The following is a 20,303-nucleotide window of genomic DNA, read 5'->3' as shown; positions in this document are numbered from 1 at the left end:
ATGCAATGGGCATAGCTTAGAGAATGGAATTTTGAAGTCATTTAAGTCAAACAGAATTTTGTGTCTGACCTTAATGGATCCAGGGCTTCATGTAAAAAAATGCTGGGAATTTTGTATGTAATGGAGATAAGGCAAAACAGCCTTTTACAATGTGAAAGACTGGGTCCAGCTTCTCTGAAACAATAATATTTAGTAGGCGGGTGTCTGTGCTTGACCCTGTCAAATCTAAAGAGGGGTTTATAGGAAGGTTTTATATTTATGGTTATCAAAAATCTCACGTTTTGATGCTGTGTCCTTGCTACCTGTGTTCATTGAAGGCATCAGAAGTGAAATCCAGTGTTACGCACCACATACAAAAACAGCAGAAGGGCCCTTGTCGATGTACAGGGCGTAGTAAAGAATGATCCTTTTTCTTTTGAGAAAATCCAGGAAAAAAAGTCATGTTTTCCTAGTTCAGAGCCTTGTTAGGAAGTCTGTGACGGAGCTCTGATCCTGAACATACACCTCTGCAGTCAACACTGTGGATCCAGATGAGGATGCATTTTAGCTAAGACTTTGACTTCTGTGTCAAAGAGTAACAAGGGTAGCAAGGGGCTGTCTAACTTCGAGTTTTATCAGTGCTCAAATCAATGCTTGAGACCAAAGCTGCCTTGGGCTGATTCATCTCATTACCATCACAGCTCTCTATGTGAGTTAGAGTTGATGGGCTCCTTTCACAACCAATGGAGAGAACCAATCCCTCTTCAAACATGATTCACCTCACCAGCTTAAGCCCTCTGCTATAGTATGGGATGATCACTGCCTAGAAGTACCCTTTTCTTTCCTGTAATTCAGCAGCCTGAAAATGCTGTTGTTCACTTCAGCTTCTACTTTGCCAAGTATACTTCTAAGGAGACACCACAGCTACTCTAGAGATCCTGCTCCCTCCTGGTTTAGTAGCTGGCAGGTCTCCTTTGGAATTTTCTTTCCTATCATTGCCCTACTTTGCTTTTCTCACTGACTGAGTTTTGAAATACTGTCTTGGATGGAAGATCAGGAGTGCTTCCTTTCATGAAAGGTCAGTGAGCACCATCAAAAGCCTGTTAAACAGTTACACATGTATTTCAGATCTCCCACCACCAGACATGGGGACATTGGCTGCATGGCATTTTGCAGGCAAAGACACAGACTGTGGGATGGCCCAGCACAGACCAGATGTTGAAACACAACATGGTGCCCAACCTAAAATCTACAGATATGATGACAGGGTGAATGGGTGGAGCTTGGGCACTGCTAATGACTGTGGTGTCTGTCAGCTCAGGGCACACAGACGGAAAGCTCATGTCAGTCAGTCAGTGACAGCAATGATCACAACTACCCATCATGTTAGCTCATGTCTTACTTTTGTCATAACTTCTCTCCGTTCCTCCTTCTGTATAGCTCCAGGAATGGGTAATGGGTAATGCTCACAGCCATCTTTGCTAGACGTTGCAGACCTTCAGAGGCTGAGCAAAATTAGTGTAGCTTCCAGCTTCCTCAGCATATAGCATTGGTGGGGGACCATTAGGGTCTGACCTGAAACAGCAGTTCAGACAGCTCTTTAATTGCAGGGGTGGGGGGAATATTTTGTGTTGAAAATCCCAAACAGATTGCCAATGCTGCCTGCAACCCTTGTGTTTCAGTTATACTCCTGTGCATGCATTCTGTGCTCATTGGAGGGAAGGAACAAGCCACCTTACTCACAAAAGCTCTGGAAATGGGACTAGCAGATGGAAGATACATCTTTGTTCCATATGACACTTTACTGTACAGTCTTCCTTATCGAAACAACTCATTCAGTGTCTTTGATAATGACAGCAAGCTCCAGGAAGCATACGATGCTGTGCTGACTATTACACTGGAGCCTGGAGAAAGGACTTTCTATGATGCATTCAGGGAAGCTAAAGAAAGTGACGAAATAAGCAGGGAATTGGAAGCCACCCAGGTAAATATTCTTTCTCTTAGATTTTTTCTGGGACCTGGCAACAGGAGCCATGGGACAAGCAATACTTATAGAGAAAGCACAGAGGAGAGACAACCCAGACTGCATGCTTTTGTTTTGAGAAAGGTAAAGTGAAAGTTAGATGTGGCCTGCATACGTTTGGAAAGAATATTTCTCCCGGATGCTGGGCAATCTAACTCAGTTGGTTCAACTGCAAGGCCATGCTGGGAATTCAAGAGAATGGGGTTGTCACTGAGGCTCTCAGATTTGATTTGCTATGTGCTAACAGCAGCAGGCCCAAGCTGAAGAGGTGTCTCCTAAGGCAGATAAATTCCATGGAGTTTGTAAAGCACCAAAATAAGATGTCCACATGCCTTAGAATTGGGGGGTGGGGGGTGGGGTGGGGGGGTGGGGTGGGGGGTGGGAGTGCAACAGGCAAACAAAATACTGGATGCTTCTAGAGGGAAATGCTTAGGATCATTGCTGCCTCATTCTACTTAGCATTATATTCAAAGTTACTCTTTGTCAGCACAATTATCTAAATTTCACCGGTAGCCCATAAAAAAACCCCAAGTTGGTTGCTATCTCGTAGACATTACAAGAAGAATTGGGGAATCAGTCACACTGTGAAGAAATGCAGGATTCAGCTGAGTCGATCTTCCCATCTCACTATGGTCTTTCAAAAAAGTTTAAGTACTTTTAAGGCCCGATTTATCAGATCTACACGGATGTCTACTTTAGGAGGAGATGAATCAAGCCTTGAAAGCTTTCATTTCTTTCCCTTCGCTATAATGAGAACCCAGGCTGCCTACATTAACAGTAGGGTTCTTCACTGAAGGTGTCTACATCTGATCAATGAATCTCATCACACATATCAAATTCTATGGCTCCCAATAACACTCTTGATTTTATCACAGGTATATGGCTATAATCTCACTTCACCTACCAACTGTGAATAAACATGTGATTGCAAAAGCCACTGTGTGTGGTTTTAGGGGAGGCAAAAGTTACAGGTTCCAAAATCAAGTATGGTATGGAAGGGAGGAATGCAAGGAGAAAAAATTCTGGTACTCCAGAGAACAAGTTTGCTGTGGCTCTGCTTTGTGATTTTTACATCTTAGGAACAAACAATGTTCTGACAGAGGGGACTGATCCTTTGGGCATGACACTTTTTTCCCACCTGTGTTGGGAGGCAAGCCTTTGATTTTGATCGATTTGTGGAAGATGTTTTAGCACAGTGCTTTGAGGCAAGTTGTGATAAAATGCCAACTGCACATCAGGCTCAGAGTCTTGGCTCTTCCCATGATAAAGCAATATTTTCAAGTTCTATTTTGGGCAGCAACCATAAGAAAAGACATATATTCAAAGTCACGCATATATTGGGCCAATCCAGAGCTACCTTCAACCTAAGATTCTTCAAAACCATTACTCTGTGGGCCTTAATGCTCAGGTGTCTCAGTATTGAGTTTACAGCTTAGCCAGTGGGACACTTTTTTGCCAAAAATCTCAATCCGGAGGTTGGAAATAGTCTATCTTGACCTGAATTTCTCCCGTGTTTTTAGGTTTCTCCACTCTTTGGAACAATCTATGACGCTATATACTTCATGGCGATGGCTATAGACAGTGCTCGGAGGAAAGGAGCTGGAGTCTCAGGAGCTAACATAGCTGGGCACACAAAAAACTTCAGTTTCCCTGGATTTAGTCACCGGGTAGAGACAGACAACCATGGGAAGGGGCTGAGCAACTACGTGATACTAGACACAGATGGTCATGGGAACCAGCTCTTCCCAACCCACTTGCTGGACATGTCTTCAGGCTCTGTGGAATCCCTAAACCGGGCTATCCACTTTCCCAGTGGAGTTCCACCCAAGCCAGACTCCAGCTGCTGGTTTGACCCAGATATTCCCTGCACTGCAGGTAAGACAGAAAAACAGGGTCAAATGGTGTTGGGTCCATGCTGCATCTTTCTTTCATCTTTTCTCTTACCCCAGGTGATTGCTCCTTTAAGTTAGAGCTCCCCACAGAGAAAAGTCTAAACTCAAGAAATGAATATATAGATAACCAGTCATCATGCTGTTCATAATGGGAGTCCTATGCAGAGATCCCACTATTGATCCACAAGACTCTTTTATTGCTTCTTAGCTCAATAAGGTTGTTGCCACTGTTGTGTGATGGGAAGGGTTTTCCAGGTCTGACAGTCAACATCTGCCTATTTTGACAGCAACCAAGTGATGTCAGAGGCTCCACCCAGCACTGTGTCCCCGTCCTTCTGGGGACAAGGCACTAAGAGGATTTGCATGGAGGACAGCCTAGAAGAGCTGCACAACAGCAGATGCTCTCACGATCTCTCCTAGTTAACCCCAGCTTCTTTACCCAGTTAGCTATGCAGCTTTAGGGATCATCACAGCTCACCTCAGCAAGAAAAGATTGTAATCATTATGCAAAATAATGAGTTACTGTAAACAACACCGGTGGTAATCAAAGACTTAGGGGCAGAGGTGTCCGTGCTGCTTCCTAGGTTTGTGAGTCTGGGCCCTAGTTTTACTTATTGTTTTTAATTTGAGGCAACTGTGGTGCAGTTTTGAAGTCCACAGGGAAGCCAAAATCTCAGGGTACGATACTTAGCTGCCACTTGACATATTTACTTATAATACTAAGCATTTACTCCTACTGCTCCAGGATATGACTTAAACAGACAAAATTAACCACATCTACAGAATATTTCATTCAGCAGCTGAGAAAAACATTCCCCTTGGCTCAGCCATAGCTGGTTTAAATCAGTGTCACTCCATAAAAACTGGAGATAAACTGATCTTACAGCAGCTGGCAAGCTACAGAAAAGACAAATATAATGCTACCATGTATCTAATTTTGCACTGCCACTAGGAACAGCATAGCAATTTAGCATCCCATTGCAGTCTATGGAAAAATCCCACTGATTTTGAGAGAGATCAGTTTTTATGTTCACACCTTTACAAAAGCATAAAGCTCTAGGCATTTGTCAGTGAAATAGTAATTTATTATTATTACTAATGTTTCAGAGACTGAATTTTATGACTAGAATTAAATCCAGGTCTCAGTCTGGCTTTTGTATGGAGTTAGGGTTGGAGGGGGGGTTGGATGTGATGCTGCCGGGCTGCTGTGGTTCCTGACCCCATATCCACTGGGAGCAGGGTGAGCAGGTGCTCCCGGTACATGTACGTGCGCACACATACACCCTGCAGACACAGCCAGTCACCAACAGTGTAACACATACAGGCACCAGCACCCACAACCAGCATTGCCAAGACATGGACAACACAAATGGCCAGATCCCATTCTTATGCATCACTAGATTGTGCCACAGACTTGCTGCCAGATCTCACCACCCCAACTCCTACACACATACAAATTCATCCTCTGGTAGATGGTCCAAACCTGTAATTCCCCAAGAAAAAAAAAAAAAAAAAGCAAACCCCAAAAAACTTAAACAGAACAAAAAAGCCAGCTATCAAACCCGGTGGTTTGTGCAAGCGGACGTCTCCACACCTGTGGCCTTTCATGTGTAGCTGGCTCCAGGACTTATCTTCCTTGTTGCTTAGGTTGAAGACTACAAATGTCACACACAGGCAGAGAGCACACTCCCAGGTAAAAAATTAGGAACAGGGAAGAAGAAGAAGGTAGTGCAGATTGTGATGACCAGGTGCAGGGTTTGGCTGGAAAAATGCACAACATTCTTACATGTGACCAGCATCCCCATCCTCTCCAGTATCCCACACTTAAACATCCTCATCCCTTCCTTTCCCCTTTTTTGTCCTTTCCTCTAAACATTCCATAAGAACTTTCACATACTCTCACAGTCCTCTTAAAACATCCCCTAATGAGTTTAACACAATCCCACAAATTCCCTCAAGTATCCTGTAAGTTTGCTCTTTCCCATGAGCCCATGATAACCTTGCTTTCACTTCTGATTAGTTGTAAAGTTCTGGTTGAGCTTCCTCAAGGCTTTGCATGGTCACTGCAATGGCCCATCCATCATTGCCATGAACTCTCTGGTCTTTGGTATTGCCTTTGCTATCTCCTGTTCCTTAGGGTTTGTTTATCTGGGTGTTTATTTTTTACTTCTCTTGTCCTTTTACTGTCTCTTGTTTACCCTTGTGAATGTTGTGTTCCAACCAGCTCTCACCCTCAGCTTATCAGATGCTGCTTCAGTGAATGAAATTGGATGAACTTCGAATGTTTTCCAGCTGTGAAAGAGTCCTCATGTTATGATGTGTAACTGTGCCCCTACTTCAGCAAAGGACATGATCAGGGAGAGATCCTTGGCTATTCCTTGGCTTTCTACACTGCCTTTCAAGTACCGTGTTGCCTTAGAGTCCTTTAAAGTGTGACCAAGCACTTGTGGGTTGTAATACACAATGGTAATAAGCAAAATAATTTCTCTGACTCTTTCTCAAAGGAGATTTGTTTAGAGAGCAGTGTCTCTGGGGGTTACCTGGGGAAGCTTAGGAGACACAACCAGCAAAAAACCCTGACTGAATACAGAAGAGAGCATTAACAAACCCAACATTATTCCTACCACATTGTGGTCTGCATTGCAGATTCTTTCTGAAAATGTTAGCAGGCCATGCAGAGGTGTGACATGGGACACTCATACCCCTACACTTCATCACTTGTTTGTCCAGAAGGCATTTGACCCTTTGTCCAACCAGAAAACCAAATCATGCTACTGTGACTGGGCTATTCAGAGATCATTCACTCTTTAATAACAAGTCTCCTAGAAGATGACCACAACCCCAGAGCACTAGGTCTCCTGCAAGTCTGCCTCTAAGCTGATCCAGTCCCTCCTTTTCCATGGATTTAGCGTTATGCAAGACCTTTATTGGATGTGTTCTGGCTTCACACTCACACCTGTCCTTCTGGAGGGGGGCACATCTTTGGCAGCTCCCTTGCCTCCTAGGGATGAACGTTGGGTTGCTGTTACCTGCTCTTGTGGGGACCACAACACTCTGACTTTGTGCATGAAGAGCAAACTGTACCCTTCAGGCCAGCTTGGTGTGGTCTTGTTTGTCCCTGTGTTAAATTGACCACCTCCTGGAGAAAGCTGGCTGTGTCTCCTTTACCCATTGATGAAGTGAAACCTTGGTCTCCATCTACATTGTCTGTGAGGTGGAGAAATGGGCGTAAAGTATCTATACTACTGTGGCCAGATTTCTTTTCAAGTGGAGGTACACAGGGATAATACAAGACTGGAGCATGAAAGTAGAGTGACTTCTAATATAGAAACACAGTTTCATAGAATCACAGAATGGTTGGGGTTGGATGGGATCTTCAAAGATAACCAGGTACAGACACACCACCATGGTTAGGAACATCTTTAATTAGTATCATAGAATCATAGACCAGTTCGAGTTGGAAGGAACCTTTCAAGATCATCTGGTCCAGCCACACCCCAGCCCAGGCTGCTCCCAGCCCCGTCCAGCCTGGCCTTGAGCCCTGCCAGGGATGGGGCACTCACAGCTGCTCTGGGCAGCCTGGGCCGGTGTATGTGTGAGGACAATCAGGGACTGGGGCTCTGGGCTGAAGCAGAAAGGAAGTCCAAACCTGGCAGGAAAATTTCAGCTAAAATGCTCTTCCTTCTCCAGGAAAGGACATCAATTTACAAAAATGCCTGCATCTTTCACTGGGAAGCTCTAGGTTTCAGTGCTTGCAAAACCCCTGTGAATTAGGTGGAAGTGTAACGTAGAGTTACAAACCTTTTATCAACCCAGATCTCTCTGTGCTTGTTTGTGATTAAGGATTGCTGAATACAGACAGAATAAAATAGAAAAAAAACAGAAGACAGAAGAGACACAGACAGCAGACAGTTCCCACCGGAATTTAGCTCATCCCTTCATGTTGGCTTTCCTTAGCTCTTGAGCAATGTATCCGTCTCCAGTACTTTGTGTCGGTGGGTTCGTTGAGGAAAACAACTGCTGCCTTCTCCTTCTCTTCTGCTCTTTTCAGCATTAGAAATCTGTAGCAGGGGATGAAGAACCCCAGATAGGCTGGTGACTCACACTGGCCGTCAGTTTGGTACCACATGGTAAAGCTTTTTCAGCATTTCAGTTCCTGGAAAGCAGAGGGTCAAATGTTAAAAAGTTATGAACTTTTCAGAAACTGCCTCTAAAACTTAATATTTCCCCATGAATCCAGTCTTTATTTGCTTGAAGAAAAACTGGTTTTCCACTGATTCAGGGCTCTGGGTCTGGTATAGAAAAAAAGTACACAGATAAAGTAGTTGCAGTCTCATGTAAATAAAGTCAGTAAGTATTGTGTATTCACAGATTAACGTGGCATAAAAATTGCCTTCTAGCATTCTCCTGCCTGAATATTTAACTTTGTAGTCTAATGATCTGATATTGATATTTTTAATGTTATTTCCTAAATCGAAGGGTTTTCTAGTTCACTAATTCTTTCCCCCTCTTTGCACAGGGATTGAGCCTACAGTCATGATTTTGGGGGTGATGCTGTTATTTGCCCTGGTGCTTGGTGCTGTGAGCCTGGGTTCCCTGATCAGGTGAGGATTGCATCACGTATTTGGTTCAGTGCTACTTTTAGCTTTGGTGGGAGACTTGCACTTCAGCCAGCAGTTTAGACAATGAGTGAACACATAGAAGGTTTGATTGTGGTTTTTGCTCTCCAGCCACATATCTCTTCACTTCTGTGGTGGGTTGACCCTGGCTGGCTGCCAGATGCTCACCACAGCCACTCTGTCACTGCCCTTAGCTGGGCAGGGGAGAGGAAATATAATGAGAGGAGGGTCGAGGTAAGGGCAGGGAAGTCGTTCAGCCATTACCATCACAGTCAAAACAGACTCCACTTGGGGAAATCAGTTTAATTTATTACCAATTAAATCAGAGTAGAATAATGAGAAATAAACCCAAATATTAAAAACACCTTCCCCCCACCCCTCCCTTCTTCCCAGGCTCTCTGATTTCTCTCCCTCCTCCCAGCAGTGGTGCAGGGGGATGTGGAATGGGGGCTGTGGTCAGTCCCTCACACGCTGTCCTGCCGCTCCTTCCTCCTCATGGGGAAGGTTCTCACATTAGTCCCCTGCTCCAGTGTGTGTCCCTCCCACAGGGGACAGTCCTCCATGAGCTTCTCCAGCATGGGTCCCTCTGGCGTGGGATCCTCCCCAGGCTGCAGATAGAAGTTTGTTCCACCATGGACCTCCATGGGCTGAGGGGCATAGCCTGCCTCACCATGCGCTTCACCGCGGGCTGCCAGGGAATTTCTGCTCAGTGCCTGGAGCTCCTCCTGCCTCCTCCTGCCCTGGCCAGGGGGTCTGCAAAGCTGTTGCTCTCACATGTTCTCACTCCTCTCTCCAGCTGCAGTTGCTGTCACACAGCAGATTTCCCCCCCGTCTTAAATACATTATTCCAGAGGTGCTGCCACCATTGCTGATGGGCTCAGCCTTAGCCAGTGGTGGGCCCATCTTGGAGCTGGCTGGTGTTGGCTCCATCAGACACAGGGGAAGCTTTCAGCAGCTTCTCACAGAAGCCACCCCTGTAGCCTCCTCACTACCAAAACTTTGCCATGCAAACCCAATACAACTTTTTAAAGTGATAGTGGCTTGAGCACTGCGGACATTGGTTCTGCAGTCCCAGGAGCAGTCATTTTGCCCTTTATCCAGTCCTGGTTTGGAAGAATGTTGCAGTCTGTTACTGGAAGGATTAGCTGGATGATGGCTCTGAATCATTAGGAAAGTGACTATCACTTTGGAAGTTCAAAGTATGCCATAAAACCCAAAGATGGGAATCTGCTTTGAGAACATTGGGGTGGAGACCAAGTGGGCTGCCACGTTAAATGTCTTTTTCTTTCTCCAGATCATTCTTGTCTGAATTTCTGTCCCTAATATATTCATACTTTCTATGAAGCACCTAGGCTGAACCTCCTTACTTTCTCCATGTACTAAAGAGAAAGAGAGAGATAATATCTCTAGAGAAGGTTCAGAGCAATTAATTAGGGTACCTCTTTATTACCAAGCTGATTTATTCCCTGTTTTGAACTCAAGTCCAGCTCCCTGGTCATTCACACTGCATATATATTGGTCTGGGCATAGGATCTTTGGAGCAAATTAAGTAGTTTGCTGGAGAAGGGAGAGTTTCCAACAATTGCATAGGTCATGCTTGTGTCCCGACTCAAGGTGTCATGGACTTGTTGGTCCAGGGCCTGTGGGTTGCTCTTTGGCAAGGACACTATGGCCATAACCTAAGGTAATCTTTTGCTCCAAACTGCCCCCTGAAATAATCTTTCTCTCCTTATTGATGCCTATATAGCGTGTGACTGAAATCAGAAGGCATATTTACTCAGCAGCAATGAATTCAGCAGAGCAAAGTTTCCTGGATTACACCATCCAGCTTTGCCTCTCAGATCATCCCAAAACATGTTTTCTCTCCACTCCTGAATCATCCCTCCAAACACAGATTATATAAGGCCACCCAGCGAGCAACACCCTAAACAGCCCCCCTGTTTATAACACACAGCTGCTTCTAATATCTTACAACTGCAGGCACTGAGGAGGTTGCCTCCATCCACCCGCACTTTAAAACCCTGATCTATTACTTGGCCACCAGCCTCTACAATTAAGTAAATAAAAGACAGTCTTTCTGCCTACTCTACTTGTAATCTGTTCCACAAGTACCAGACTGTGCTTGGGAAGACTCAGTCATGAGTGAAGATGTATGGCCATCTGCAAGGGACGAAAAAAAAAATAAAAAAGGTCTAGAATGACTCAGACTGATTTATGTTAGGGAAGGGCATGTCTGGAACTAAATTTAAACCACAGCATGGTCTGAGTTCAAATGTGGGAACTCCAGGCTTAGCTCTGCATGAGCTTAAATGAGTCACTCCACACTTTGTGCTTTGCTTTTGGCAGAGGTGTGCTTTCCTCCATGCTTGTGTGAGAGGATGAGATTGACCAAGCAAGGTCTTCACGTGGAAGGGTGAAAGGTACATATGCGATGAGGTTTTTGCATGAAGATGAGTTGGGTGGCTTGGGACAAAGTGGTAGAGAAAGACTACCAGGTGATGCCTGAGCTTGTGTGGCCAAGGCTCATTCTGAACTCCAGAAAGCTGTCTGTGTTCTTCTAAAATTCCCAGAGTGATACATGCAATGGAAAAGTGAATTGTGGTGATGTACAGGGATTTTGTGAAATGAATTCCTTCTAGAGTACAGCTAGCAAAAGGCGTCCTGTTGCCCACCTCATCAGGAAAAGTCTTAGGTCTGTGCAGATCAGACATCTGCTGTGGTGTAAACAAAGTTCCTTAAACAAAAAGTGTCATTGAGGGCAATGGGGGAGCTTTCCTCTCCCTTCTCTGTTTCTGCTTGAAGAGTTTTTGACTGTCTAATAGATAACAGTGTGCTTTGTGCTCTGTGCTAGACATCGATGTCCATTGAAATAGTGGGTCCAGAATGATGGGGTGTGACTTCGGCCTCTTCTCTGAGTCCCTAAAACAGCCATGTGTTGGGTATTACTGTCAGATGAATCTCAGCTAAAAACTAACAATGAAACTCTGGAGTGTTTGATATCGATTTGCACAAAGTGGACGTAAGCCTGTTTGAACTGTGCCATGAACATGAACATAGTCCTTGATGGTACAACATTTCTTGTTGAGTTTTCTGCCTTGCAAATTCAAAAGAAGCTGTGCAAGTAGCAGGATGCAGTCAAGCAACAGATAGTGTCTTTGCTGTTCTCACGAGTATACTGAATTTTCTTTCTTGCTGGTGGCTATTCTGCAAATCTGGTAGCCTACCAACGAGTGCAGAGAGTCATCCCCTGGAAAACAGGCAGCAGCATCCTATGGAGAGGCCAGAAGCACATTTGTTCTGTGTTACACACTGTATGATAGACAACCCATCTGGCTCATGTCCTGGAAGAAGCAGATCTGAATCGGCATGGTCTTCTTGATCTAATTATTCCTGACCAAGAGAAACAGCCCTGGTTCAGCAATACTGCTTCCAAGACCTCCACGTCGCATTGCACTACACCACGCGTGCCAAACTGCTCGTCCCCTGCAGCTTTTCCCTCTGTATGAGCTGACAGTCATTGCAAGGGGGTATCTTGCTGTATGCTTCATACTGCACTATGCTACAACAGAGAGATTCAGCCAGCCTATTTTGATGGTAATTTGTGTCTAGGCGTCTTTTATAAATTATCCGTGATTCAGTTTCAGTCCCTAAGAAAGGCTGGTGTGCTCACCAGCCAGATTGGCTGGTCTAATAAAACCTATTATTCCCTCCTAATGGAGAATGATTTGGGATATGGAAAATAAAACCAAGCAAAACAAAGTGCGCATTGTATACAGAACCAATTCATATTTGTAACCGGATTGACTCAAGATGTCTGTTTGTGATGGAGACCCTTTGAGATTACAGCTTTTGTAGTCTGTGAATTGGATAACCCTTGACTCAGGGGATTTCACTCTAAGCCAGGGCATCATGACTTGTCTACTGCTTTCACACATGTCCATCCCCACTGCCACACCACATGCTGCACTTTCCTAATACTGCAGGGAAGCCAGATGTGGGGCGCTCAGAGGTGATGTAAACTGGGCACCCACCTAAAAATGATTAACGGTAACTCTCCAACTCTTGCAGGCGTAGTATCTTGAACAGCCAGCTATTCAGGGGACCTAACAAGATAATACTGACCTTGGATGACGTCACCTTCATCAACCCAGAGATATATAATAAGGCAAGTCCTTCGACTCATGAAAGTAAGCTGGTGGGACACTCAAAAACAGGTTTGCTCTGTGATATTGTCATACCCATGAAGCTCTAGGAAGCTCCTTCACTTCTGCATGTCTCATTTTCCCCTGCACATCAGAAAATTTCCCATAGGCTGAGTGTTTTTGAATCTTAGATTAGATGCACATGCAGTGTGAAAGCCGTTACAATGATGTAAATAGTACCCTTGGCTGTGTTTGTTCTAACAGCCAAGGCTTATTCTTTGTTCTTGAGGTTGGATGGCTTAGCATAGTTCATGTCCATATAGCTAAACCATCTTAACCTCTAAAATTGTCTGCATCCAGACCACCTACTGGGAACCATTCCTGGCCTGTGCTGGCTCCTTTCCAGAGCTGGGGATCTCCTGGGGGACTGTTATTTGGCATAGACCAGCCCCATGCCCAGGACCATGCCAATAATATGGACTGCTGTGGAGCAATCTCTTTGCATAGGTCATTTACATGGATATGGGTTTCTTGCTTGTTCCAGAGGAGACACTTCCTTGTGCAATGCAAAGAGAAACACCTGCCTCCTCTGGTGTCTCTCAGTCATGACATTTCCATCACAAGTGCTGCTGTAGTGTTTCAAGGTACCAAACAGGATCAACCTTAGTCTTTTAGAGGTATTCAGAGAGGTGAGATAGGAAGTTTGGGAGGTTTGGGAGGTTGCTAGCATGGGTGAAATCAATGGCCCAAGGCAGAGCTGGAGTGGAGGTTTACATCCAAAGGTGGTAACTGTCTTGCACCTGCTTTCCTTGCCTTCCAGAGGCTGACCTTGGACAGTCTGGTTGATGCAAACAGCATAGGAGCCGACAGCAAAAGCCTGAAATCTGTAACCCGCTCCTCTTCCTTGAAAAGCACAGCTGCCACCCACGAAACCTCCAGCGTGGCTTTGTATGAGGTAGGTAGGGACCTCGTGCAGCGTTCTCCCACCACTTGCTGTTCACTGAGCTGATTAAGTGAGGAAAGTCTTGAGCTGCAGCACTGTAGAACCCAGGATGGGAGAACTGCTGATAGACCCTAAGGGTGAAAATAAGTTACTCCCAAGCATGGACTTGCCAGTGTCTAAGGCAGCTCTACCCCGACCCTCGCTCTGACACTTGGAGTCATGTGAGTGGTGGTATTCAACATCCATACGTAACATTGCCAGGTGTGTCTCCAACTGGGACTCTAGCAGTAACTAACAGGATATTAGAGACATTACCATGTAAAGGCATCATGAAGAACGTTTCTTACAAGACAGCCTTTAGGTGGTGACATCTCTAATAAGGCCACTTCTTACAGGACAGGATCCAAATACACAGATTAAAGGCTATCAAATTCCCCTTAGTGCTGACAGGATAGTATGGAGCTTAAGCAGAAGCAATGGCCAAGAAAACTCATGACATTCATCAGTTCTTTCCTAAAAACACAGCTTTTTGAAAAAATGGCATGGCAGTTTTTCCTGAAAAGGAGCAAAATCAACTGGATCATTAATGCCAGAAAAAAGTTCTGGGCAGAGTACTTTCTTTTTAAATCACTTTATTGTTGTTTATCAGACACTAATACACCTTTCAGGCATGAAGTTCTGATCCAAGTGAAGCTCCTGCCTCAGTCCATTTTTTGAGGGTTTGCTGTGGATATTCTTATTCAGGTGCAGTATAGAAAGCATCTACTGCCAAGAACATTGCTGTCATGGTTTAACCCCGGCCGGCAACCCAGCCCCACGCAGGCACTTGCTCACTCCCCCTCACCCAGAGGGATGGGGAGGAGGATCGGAAAGGAGTGTAAAACTCCAGGGCTGAGATAAGAACAATTTAACTGGTAAAGCAAAACCCGCGCACGCAAGCAAAGCAAAGCAAGGGACTCATTCACCGCTTCCCCTGGGCAGGCAGGTGTCCGGACATCCCCAGGGCAGCCGGGCTCCGTCACACGTAACAGGGACTCGGGAAGGCAAACACCATAATGCCAGATGTCCCCCAATTCCTTCTTCTTCCCCCGGTTTATATACGCAGCATGACATCCTATGGTATGGAATATCCCTTTGGCTGGTTTGGGTCACCTCTCCTGGCCGTGTCCCCTCCCAGTTCCTTGTGCCCCTCCAGCCCTTCTGCTGGCACACACTAAGTCCTTGACTTAGTATAAACATCACCCCCACAACAATTAAAAACTTCAGTGCTTTTTCAACTTTGTTCTCACATCAGAGCCCAAACACAGCACTGTACTAGCTACTAAGAAGAAAATTAACTTTATCCCAGCCGAAACCAGGACAATTGCAAACCCTCAAACACTTTCCAAGTCAAGGACATGGAATTCAGACCTAGGTCCCAACGTTATCTGCTGCTCAGGGACTTGCTCTATCATTCACCCACCTGTATTGTGGACAGGGAGACTGGGTGTGGCTGAAAAAATTTGAGGCGGGAGCAGTTCACAATCTGCGGCAAAGCTCCACCAACGTCTTGAGGAAGGTAGGAACAGGGGATGACGGGGCATGTGGAGGGAAGGTTGCTCGGGGGCACTTCTGCGACGGCAGGGTATTTTTATTCTCCTTGTCTCCTGTTTAACTGTTGAATCATATGCCATGGCTGTCAGTGAGTCTTGTCTAGTGAAATCTGGTGGAATGGACCATGCACAATTGCACCTGACATACCCACCAATGACCCACGTGGCAGAGTCAGCAGCTTGCAAAACCCCACCCTGGACCTGCCACTTCAAAGCTGGTGCAATGCTGAATGTACAGTAAGTCCTCTAAGTGACCTTTTGTGCAAAGGCAGAGCAGTTTGGAGGAAATAATCCCTGCCAGTGTCAGGGCAGGAGAATGCACTGGCAGCTATTTTCATGTATAATTTGATGACAGTGTGGCACAGACGTAGTTGTGCATTTCTCTGGGATTTGCTTTGTGCCTGCTGCTAAGATGCCTATTAGAAGTTCGCTTTTAGTCTTCAATTTTATTATTATTATTGTATTACTAAATGACAAGCTGACACATTTATTTTCCAAATTCAAGGCCATTAGTTGTTGGCAGCTACTCCTAACATAGAAGTAGCATTTTTATGCGCATAAATATAACAAATTTACCAGGGCATGTCTCCAAAAGCACCATTGATGGATGACTTTGGATCTTCCAGTCTTGGAACTGCTTTCCAGATCAGATCAGAGCTGGAGTAAGACTCCACATGCTGAATTCAATTTACCCCAGTGAAGCCATTTTGTCCCAATGAAAGATCCAATCTAGCTCATCTAAAGAAAAACACATTTCTGTTCTGTTTGCTTTTGCTATCTTGCTTTCTTTGTCTTAATGGATAGATTAAGAAAAGCAAAGCTTAGAAAGATTGCAGGGCAGCCGAAGGTAAGCAGCAAAGAGGTTGTTTTCTTCCCCATCCTTGTGTGAAAGACCGGGACTACAAGAATGGTAAGGACATCTAATGATATAGAGAAGCTGCTGAGCCGATGTCTACCTGACTTGGTCTTGCTGTGATTCACTGTCTTGTTTCAGATGAAAGATCTGCGTCATGAAAATGTGAATCTGTTCCTGGGCTTTTTCTCTGACTGTGGCATCTTTGCCATAGTGACGGAGCACTGCTCCCGAGGAAGCCTGGAAGACTTGCTGAGAAACGAAGACATGAAACTGGATTGGATGTTTAAGTCCTCTCTCGTGATGGATCTAATTAAAGTAAATCCATTGCTCCTGCTGAGGCGTGACATGCATGTGACTTTTATATTGACATAGCTATTTAATTCAGGACTTTGGGATTTTTATAGTAATGCAGGGAAAACCAATGTGACTGTAGTTGTACTGGTATAGAGGGTCTTTAATGCAGACCTCTTATTCTTATTTTGTTACCATCCGAGAGAAGCACTATTTGGGGTAATAGGACTACATCCATGCAGCAGGATGAGAAGTTAAAACCACCCATCAAGCTAGAACTGATCACCTAGAACAATGAATCTGGTGACAAATTTGTACATTCCAGAGGCCCTTTCTTGTCATAAATCAGAAATGCATTCAGCATAGAACCAAACGGTAGCCATCCCTTGCCACAGGTTGGCTATGCATGTGATCACTTCAAAAGAGCGTTCACACACTTCCAATCACATCCCGTGTGTTCTCACCCAAACAGTGAACTACCAGTCTGGCACAGATGACCTACAGAAGGTAGACTGCCAGAACTATTCTTACAGCCCATGATCATCCACCTTCTGACCGTCCTTGAGGGAGCTGGGTAAGGGCATTCAGCTCTTACTGGCTTCCCTTGACCTAACCATTGGGTACCACTTGTGCCCATCTTCTTAACCTTGTCTAAAAGTACAACTTCGGAGTACAATGAATCCTAGGGATACAGAGGGAGGCATTTGACTTTTCCTAAAGTTGCCAGTCCTTTCCAGCATTATTTTGGGATGCAGCTAACCTAATTCTTGTTCCTAATCTGTTACTGGATTTCCCCCATAGTGTCTTGGGTTGATAGGACTGCATTTAACATAGAGTGAATGATGTATCTAATGCCATCTAAGGTGACAATTTGACTTGGTGTCTTTGCTGATGGATAGTATAATTCTTAAGGAACAGCCTCAATCTTTCATGTATTCATAGGGAATTAGGTATTTGCATCATCGAGATTTTGCCCATGGACGTCTCAAGTCTCGTAACTGTGTTGTGGATGGCCGATTTGTGCTGAAGATCACTGACTATGGTTATAATGAGCTTTTAGAAGCACAGAAATGCCCATATATTCAGCCATCCCCAGAAGGTAGGTGCCATAAGGTTTTGTTATTTTTCTTAAAAAAATGTTTGCCCATTGATTTAGCAGATGCTTGTCCTAATGCAAGTGCAGGCCAGTGGTCACACAAGGATTTATGTGCTCTGTCTTACCGCATCTGGTTACCTGTATACAATGCACTGTTACAGTAAAGGATAAGCAAAGTTTTTTCAGACTTCCTGAAAGTGTGGTGAATAGCAGTGCCGTGATAAGGAAAAAAGATTTTATTGTAAGCAGTGACAGAACTGAAGCTTGTCATAGCTGAAGAAGGATTTAAGTGCCCCTGAAATCTGATCAGTCCTGAGTTTCTGTGACCGGTGGAATTGGTTTAACATCCTTAGCCCCAACCCTACATTTGAAGTTTTAGGTTAATCCAAATGCAAAGAGCCATCTGAAACTCAAGATGACACAGGTCTCTGAAATAGATCATCTACATGCCAATCACCAAAGGCTGCCATGTGGCCTTAGGGACAGCATCTCGTGGGACAAGGTTTGGAGACTGACAAGATTTCTTTCACCTTGCTATTGCCTTGGGTTTCCTCTGGTACCCCAGTTTGTTCTTAAAACCTGGTTTCAATTAGTATGCAGTGTTTGGATCCCTCTGTCACAGGATCTGGTTCCTACACATTTCCAGTGTCTCAGGGCAGTTGCCAGAAGACCTTCTTCTCCTCCCTTACAAAAGTTATATACATATATATATTGCAGCAGCTTACATGTTCCTTGTTCCCATTACTCAGATTGCACTGTTCCCAGGGTAACAATATCCTAGTTTGAGGGAGATTCATTTCTAGATGAGGCTAGGTATGTTTTATAACTTTGTCTTTCATCACTTGAACTATCGGATTATGAAGACTGATCATGCTTCAGACTGTCACAACCTGCTTTTACACAAACTACTTTCATTTAAGGAGAGCTACAGAAAACACTTCATTAGCTGTTGTTTGTAAAAGAGCGACAACTGTAACAAGAAATCCAGGCTTCAGCACCAACATTTTGCCTGAGTGATACTTTTAAACAAAAAAAGGTGTTAAATTTTTTGCAATGGTGAGAAAACATCTTATGCTGAAGTTCAGGGTTGGTGTAGAGGATATAAATTGTTTGTAAAGCAACAATTTTTTAAAAGGTAGAGTTAAATTTTGAAAATGCAAATTTTTTTGTCAAGATGGAAGTTTAATATTTCTAATACGTCACAAGAAGCAAAATACTTGATCCAGTGAATAATGAAGTATGTTCCAACATTTCTTTAAATGACTGAAATGAAGTGTTTATTTAAGCACCTAATTTGCAATAGTCCGAGCTCAAATGTAAGAAAAGTGATGCTCTTGAATTTTTTAGAATTGCTCTGGACAGCTCCTGAGTTACTAAGGGACCCGGACATGCACAGAAAAGGCACGTTCAAAGGGGACATTTACAGCTTTGCAATCATCCTACAAGAAGTGGTTGTTCGGGGTCCACCATACTGCATGTCAGAGCTCTCAGCTGAAGGTAGGCAACTATTTCAGTACATTTTTAAGGATTTATGCACAGTGCTCACAGAATGTCTGGCCAAGCCCCTTGTGTAAAACATTGGTATGGAAATAATGTCCCAATCTCATGACTTTTCACAGTGATAAAAGTCTGTTTTCAACAAAACATCCATAATAAACATCAAAATGTGTAGTTCCGATCTCAGCCTCAGTACGTGACTCATCACTGCTGTCAGTGGGGCTGGGGTTCTGAGTCCCCCCCCAAGATACTTCAGAGCTGGCCTGCGGTCAGACCACTGCAGAACCTCCAGTTCCCTGTCCAAATTTTCACTTTTCATCAAGTGTGGGGTGAGATCTGATAGCAGAATTTTCCATAGCTTGGAAACGTCTTCGCTTCTCACTCATCAACCATTTTTTGTAAGTCATGGGGGCTGAGTTTTTGAGCTGCACTCCTCACTAGCATCCTGTTTTGTCCATCTGCCCATCTATTTTTTCTTAATTACTTCCCTATTTAAAGAGGTTCTTTCTTCAGCAGAGGACAAAGTGATACTTATATATATAACATACATACATATATATTATATATGACATATATAAGCTGGCTTTTATCAGAAATAGCAAATAGGTAAACTCCTTAGGAACTGCTCATGGTGCAGCTCTCAGTTGTCCAAACTGTGTCATGCATGCATAGGAAGAGCAAACACACCATGGTCAGGGTCAAGCACTTAAACAGGGAGGGAGCGGGATCAATCAAAAAAGAGCTGATTTCAGTGAAAGCAGATTCCCAACACATTTTGGGCTGGACAGTCACCAAGTGGGGTATGGCCATCCAGTATCTGCCAGTTCAGTGCCCCCAGAATTGGGGCCTTGACCTTGCTGCACCCCAAGCTGCTGCAACAATGCAATGACAATGAAGATTATGATGTAACCTGCTCTGTAATTCAGAGCTGGACCTATGATGTAGCCTATGATGTAATCCGCAGGTGTTGCCCCCACCTAGTACCCCTAGGGAACCTCCAGCAAATGTTGAACTTAGTGCACTCCATTTTCCTGACCTGATAAAATGATGAATTTCTAGTCATCGCATCCTAATCCTCAAGGAGCTTTCACTCATGGCGTGAACTTTAAAATCGTCTGGGGAAGGCATTTCCCCTTGGCTGCCCCTAGAAATATTTGGGCCAGGTGCTTTGTTTAGTTCATTTGGTGAAGACTGGTGGGATGAGCCAGAGATTTAAAGTAAACTGTCAACACCTAAAAGCTTTGGGTAGTCACAGTAACAGCTGTGGAAATGCAGGGCTCCTGCCAGGAAGAGGGTGGTTTTCTCTCCATTTGACAGCTCTGCACTGCACAAAATGAAACTTTCAAATGCAATCCCTCTGGGCTTTTTTTTTT

The 20,303-nt window shown here is 44.4% G+C and overlaps 1 protein-coding gene across 4 annotated transcripts in view; it reads left to right on the top strand.

Moving 5' to 3' along the window:
* GUCY2F (guanylate cyclase 2F, retinal) overlaps positions 1-20,303 on the top strand; it is a 54,002-nt gene that overhangs the window by 2,273 nt on the left and 31,426 nt on the right. For all 4 annotated transcript variants that reach the window (XM_040584376.1, XM_040584377.1, XM_040584375.1 and 1 more), the window contains exons 3-11: positions 1,662-1,963; positions 3,523-3,877; positions 8,414-8,498; positions 12,582-12,678; positions 13,476-13,610; positions 15,076-15,156; positions 16,185-16,361; positions 17,280-17,436; positions 18,781-18,930. In XM_040584376.1, the coding sequence (XP_040440310.1) occupies positions 1,662-1,963; positions 3,523-3,877; positions 8,414-8,498; positions 12,582-12,678; positions 13,476-13,610; positions 15,076-15,156; positions 16,185-16,361; positions 17,280-17,436; positions 18,781-18,930 (1,539 nt within the window). The remainder of the gene's footprint in view (positions 1-1,661; positions 1,964-3,522; positions 3,878-8,413; positions 8,499-12,581; positions 12,679-13,475; positions 13,611-15,075; positions 15,157-16,184; positions 16,362-17,279; positions 17,437-18,780; positions 18,931-20,303) is intronic.

The sequence above is a fragment of the Falco naumanni genome, chromosome 2 (assembly GCF_017639655.2).
Source record: "Falco naumanni isolate bFalNau1 chromosome 2, bFalNau1.pat, whole genome shotgun sequence".
NCBI classification, from domain to species: Eukaryota; Metazoa; Chordata; class Aves; order Falconiformes; family Falconidae; genus Falco; species Falco naumanni.
The sequence above is the reverse complement of the archived record's forward strand: the minus strand, read 5'-3'. Positions and strand labels throughout refer to the sequence as shown.